The 6,000-nt window shown below is 36.1% G+C and overlaps 1 protein-coding gene across 6 annotated transcripts in view; it reads left to right on the forward strand.

Moving 5' to 3' along the window:
• NCOA2 (nuclear receptor coactivator 2) overlaps window positions 1-5,795 on the forward strand; it is a 410,025-nt gene extending 404,230 nt beyond the window's left edge. For 5 of the 6 annotated variants that reach the window (XM_033933336.1, XM_033933340.1, XM_033933339.1 and 2 more), the window contains exon 23: window positions 2,176-5,795. In XM_033933336.1, the coding sequence (XP_033789227.1) occupies window positions 2,176-2,187 (12 nt within the window). In that variant the 3' untranslated portion in view covers window positions 2,188-5,795. The remainder of the gene's footprint in view (window positions 1-2,175) is intronic. The other variant, XR_004538319.1, reaches the window with a different exon arrangement.
• Window positions 5,796-6,000: the final 205 nt, after the last annotated feature.

The raw sequence follows: 6,000 nt of genomic DNA on the forward strand, positions 1-6,000 counted from the left end.
TTGAGGCTTGTGCAGAACTTGCAGGGACAGGAAAAAACTTGCTGGGATGGGAAAAATTAGTCCCCATGTCATTCTCTAGTGTATAATAGTTAAGCTCTGGAATTCATTGCTGAAGCAGTTTGAAAATAGATTTGGACAATATTCCTGCAGGAAAAGTCCACAAACTGTTGGTAAGGTAGACCTGTGAAAGCCACTGCTAATCCCTGAGGTTAAGTAACATGGAATTTTGCTACTGTTTGGGACTCTGCCAGGTACTTGTAACCTAGCCTGGCCACTGTTGGAAACAGAATACTGGGCTAGATGGACCCTTACCAGTAAGACAACTCTTAAGTTCTTATATTCTCAGTGACAGTGGTTATTTCTTAATGTGTTGTGTGTTAGATTCTATACAGTACAGAAATGCATTAAGAAATTAAACTTTTTAAGCTTTTAAGGTTCATAAAGATAATATAAATATTTAACAATAAAATTCATTTCCAGACTGATTAGAAAATGGAAGGTTTTCTGTCATTTTCTAAGTAGAGAATAACCTTGATTTATAATTATAAAGTATTGTCACAACCAGGTGAATAAATAATTCATTATCTAACCATTAGTGCAGTAAATTTGTATTAACTAATTTTGCATAATAAAGTAAAATTGTGAGCACTCAGTTCTGTTAAAAGCAAGTCTCCTCAGTATAGGATATCTTTCTGACTAAAATGTTTAGATTGAAGAAAACTGGCAGAACCTAATACCTTTTGGAATTACTGGGGTCCATTTCACAAGGAATATGGGACCAGAGTCTGCAGTCATGGTACATGGGCTTGTTATGCTGCTGGGGCTTGTGCACATCTGTGAAGCTGAAAGCTATGCCATCGGTAATTTCACTACCAGCAGGGCCTCCCAAGGCGGACAGGTTTCAGCAGAGATGTCAGACTAACGATGTAACGGGCAGCAGCCATATAGACAGTGTTGGAGGCAGAGAATTGCATTTGATGCAACTCAAAAGACACCTGTTCTGTCAGATTCAGAATACCGCAGCCAAGCTCATCTTCGCTAAAAGTAAATTTGACCATGTCTCCCTGCTCCTGGCCAAGCTCCACTGGCTTCCGATAATCGCCAGGGTCCACTATAAATGCGCCTGTTTAAATTTCAAAATCCTATATGGTATCCTCCCTCCCTTTATCCCTCTTTCTTGGAATTCCTCAAACCCTAATACCACCAGATCCTCCCACAAATTAAAACTATCCTTCCCCTCGCTAAAAGGCATTTCCCACACAGGAAAGCTAGGGACCTCCCTCCACTTCAAAATCACTGAGCTCTGGAACAACCTTACCTCCCCTCTTCGGAACTTGAGCTCTCTCCAAGTTTTCCGCAAACATCTGAAAACCTGGCTTTTCTCAAAAAATGTAAGTCTCCCTCCAACTTAGGAATCAAGGAAACTCTTATATCTTGGCATCCCAAGTCCTCTAAATTTTCTTCACACTTCTACCTCTAACCCTCTGTTGTAGTTCCTTCCTATTTCTCCTACTGTAAACCGCATCAAGCTCTACGAACGTGGAGATGATGCGGTATACAAACCTAAGAATTAGATTAGATTAGATGAAATATAGGGTCTGAGATTGGTTAATTGAGGAGAAGTGGAGACTGTTGAGTGCAAGATACTGGTCACTGATGTATTCTATGGTTATAGTGCTGTTAGTCGTTGATGCGACCTGTAAGTTATATGTAATTTTATATTTTGTATGTAAGTGTGTAACTCCCTCTGGATAAGGGTGGAAGATAAATAAACAAAAAAGCATCAAATTTATACTGCGCAGAAGAAAGGCCCGGCAATCTACTGTATTCTGCCACAAAAACTTTGATATCATCAAGTCACTAGGACTCAAACACACATCGATGGCACCTAACATGGTACCAGAGTAGTTCCAAAGGTTTACATCCTTAAGCATTCATTTATGCTAGAGAGAGAACATTTATACCCAGCTATTTTCTTTGAACTAATTTTATTGTTGATGAGCATGCATGAAATAAAAGGAGGCTTCAGCTTACAGCACATAGAATATTAGTCTTTTTGCTGATATTTAAGTTTTCAAATACGGAGTTTTGCCAACTTTATTGAAGTAGAATAGAAAGTATATTGTTTTCCCCAATACATCTTAACCTTTCTGTGTTGCTTCTCTGTTTTTGTAGAAATATTGCTGACCTTGAAGGCTGATCATGTCCCTTGCTTCACCTGACCAGACCTACCAGTTCAAAGCATTTCCAGTTTGAAGTATGCTGGCATGCTTTGGCAGACTGAGCAATTGTCTCAGTTACAGAAAGCCTAGTGTTGTGGACAGGACTCTACCTGACAGAATAAAAATAGACCTACTTTCTACTGGAGAAGCAGCCCCTTCTGATGGTCTGGAGCTAGCATATACAAACAGTTCAGTTTGTTCACCGCATTCACCTTAGTGCAACTTAGATCTTTTCTGCAAAATAAATGTGGACAGGCAGTTTCATAAACCATGTTAGATGAATGTATTTAAATGTATGTATTTAAGGAAAAATACCCCATTCTGTTCTGTTCACTGGTTGATGTTGGTTTATAACCTTGATTTCTTGCCTATACAATCAGGTGTGAAAGATTTTAGTTCCTTATAAACAGTGTTCTAAACATAATCTGTAAATGCAATTTTGTGGGGTGGGTGAGCAATCAGAAGCAAAGCGATGGATGTTATGGGTGCCGTGCAGATAGAGGCCTGGAAGGGATTAATGTGATATCAGGTAAATGGAATTATTGTGTAGAAAGTTGTACAAATTACGTAGCATTTGGTTTCAAGCAGTGAAACGGGATGAAATAACATGTAAGTAAGAAGTTTATTTTTGTATCCCATAATAAAAACTGAGTTGGCACACATCATGGTTTTAGAGAAAAACAAAAAAGATTATATAGAATTGCTGGCTGCCTCAATAAGTTCAATTAAATTGACAACCCTGGAGCTCCCTATTTAGTTTTCTGTAAAACTAACTTTTCTGTTATCCCAAATGTGTAGCTGTGCATGTAAACTGTAGGCAATCTTTGATGATAAAGTTGCTCCAGTTCTGCAGGGTTCCAATCATCTGTGCACTTACTGTGGATAATTGCAGCTTAATCCGGGCATTCTCAGGAGAGCTTAATTGCACCTACTTCACACAAGTCATATTTCTGTTCACTTTTTACCTCTCATCCCCCAAATAAAAAATTTGAAAACACATATAACTGGGAAGGAATAGTCAAGATGTTGCAGCAAAAAACCACACCCTACTTTTTTTTTTCCCTGACAGTGGGAAATCAAGGCAGTTCTGTAAGATATAATTCAGTTTCTATGTAAAGAAGCAATAATTTAAGTTGAGAACATGCACATTCTGCTTGTGTACATTTTTGTTATTTCAAATACATTTTTGGAGATTATTCAAAATGAGGTACTTCAGTATTAAGTTGGATATCTTCACAGTAGTGTATATATTCTGACAGGGTTTTGTAAAGGATAACATTGCTCAAGTAAACCTAATTTGTAGGCTTAGTTTTGTTTCTAAAACTTGTGATTCTGCTCTTAAGTCACTTTATTTAATTTATGTGACCTGCAGCTGCTGTAGAAACCAAGTTTTCCTTTGTGTGTTTCTTTTTGTTTTTTATCAATGAAATATATAAGAATTATATATTTTTTAGGCAGGTCACTTTTGTGATAATTCTTAAGTCACTGTGGTTGGAGTCTTTTAGTGACTGGCATCAGTGAGTAATGCACAGTACATACAAGATGTGAACAAGTTCTGGTTGCCTGTTACTCTCTCTGTTGCTCAGTGCATTTTATTGTTCTGTCTAAACTTTGTATTTCATTTACAATACAAGCCATGTTATATAATGTCATTAGCCATATCTTTAGGGAGCAGCCTTTCCTATTGTGACTTGATTGTTCCCCACAAGGATAAATTTAAAAATTATTTTTATGTCTGATCTAGGTATTTCTGTGACATGCACACAGAGGCTGCTTTAAGTGGCCCCTGGTTTTGAAGGTTTTGACATAGTCAGACATCCATAATTAAAGATGCATCCTTCAAGGAGAAATATCGTGACACAAGGACAAAAATATTTAATAGCCCACCACCAGAGTGTCTTTCAAATGGATGTACTTGGTCAATAAATCATCATTCTACTTTAACATAAAGTAATTCTCAGCTCATGACCTCAAACAATTTTCATATGATCTCCTTTCATCAGACATACTGCACATTTAGAAAAATGTATTCATTGTGAAGACTTAAGTTTTACACAGGGTAGTATCAATTCACTTTAAGTATGTTTGTAGAAAATTGGATTTTATGATCTGCCACCTCATATTTAATATAGCATATTTATATTCATGTTAATAGATTAGAAATCAAATATTTTACATTGATCCCGTATGAAAGACAGAAAAGCTGTAATGATGATTTGTTAGTACTTTAAGCAGTTATAAGTAGGACACTGAGTCTGGCTGTCTCATTAAAAGTTGCATCAAGCCAGTGGATTCAAAAAAGAGAGGGGTAAATGAGTTTTCTGATATCAATCAGTACAAAACAAGTCTTGTTAGCTCCTTTGCTGTCAGTATTTTCCACCTATAAGAGTAAATGGTTTGATTGTTTTTTTGTTAACTAGAACAAATAATCAGTGTTCTAATTATATTGATAAATGTGAAAGTTGAATAATGTGAATCACATATATACCTAAACTTAGTTATATTATCCTTATCCCCCCAATTCCAATATTTATGTAATGTGGTCACTTTAAAGAAAGTGGAATGTGCTGTTCTGCTACAATTCAGTAATTCGTACTCAAAGGTTTAAAATAGTTTCCCCAGCCACTCACTACCATCACCAGTAATCTTTTTGACCTATCAACTGGAAGCAATGGTTTTGCAGTTTGTTTAATAGAAATTTTAAGTCTGTAATTTCATATGGGCTTAATGTATGAAACGTGGTATAGCTCCACTTGCAGAACCCAAAGATACACAATCAATTTTGAAATGCAACCTAAGCCATTACTTGTTGGTATGAATTTAGCAAGTTTTCTAATATATGTATGATAATTGCTGCCTCAGAGCATACATGTTCTCTGCACAGAGTTCCTACATCGGTGTTGATTTTTCTCCCTGGTGTTTCTTTGGAGACTAAAATGAAAAAACAAAAACTTCTGTTTCTTACTCTAGGTAGAGCTGTGTGCAAGAACCTCAAAATGCTAAAACTTAGCATAATGCCTTAGATCTATTTTTAAGTCTTGTATATTCCTACATAGCTGTCTGATGTATTATATTTGTATAGTGAATTGTGTACAATTTTGGGATAAGTGCAGCCATCACTTAACTTTCTTTTGCATAAAGGTGATGGATCCATTTCCTCAGACTGTCATTTACCTTTTTTTGATCAGTTGTGAGTTCTATTTGTACAGTTGTTCTTCATGAAGTTGCATCTGAAATGTGTGTATATGAAAAGATTATACAAGGGTAAAATTAAGCAATATATAAACTAGGGTTTTTCAGGAGAAAGCTTACAGTGCTGCAGGTTGTGATTTATTTTCAAGAGTTAACTCTGAACATCTCCTTGTTCACCTGCATTGATGTTTGTATTTCTGTAGTGTGAGCAACTTATGCAAAGGTAGATATATTCATAGAAATTTTAAATACATTTATGCAAGTTAATATTGCTTTGCTGATGCTATTTGATGTTAAATAATGCTGTTGTAAATAAAGAATTCTGTTATTGCATCATTTAATAAATTTTAATGCTCTTGGGTTTTACATGGCTTTAGAGACTTTGCTGTGTGTGGTGTGCCTTTATTTTAGTTTTAGTATTGTAAATGAAAGGATTATTGAAGAACAGGTTTCAGTGGAGATGTCAGACTAATGACAGTAGCAGATGAGCAGTGTTGGAGATGGAGGATTGCATTTGATGCGACAACAATGACATTGAATTTATACTGTGCGGAAGAAAGGCCTGACGACCTATTTTTGTATTCTG

The sequence above is a fragment of the Geotrypetes seraphini genome, chromosome 2 (genome assembly GCF_902459505.1).
Source record: "Geotrypetes seraphini chromosome 2, aGeoSer1.1, whole genome shotgun sequence".
NCBI lineage: Eukaryota > Metazoa > Chordata > Amphibia > Gymnophiona > Dermophiidae > Geotrypetes > Geotrypetes seraphini.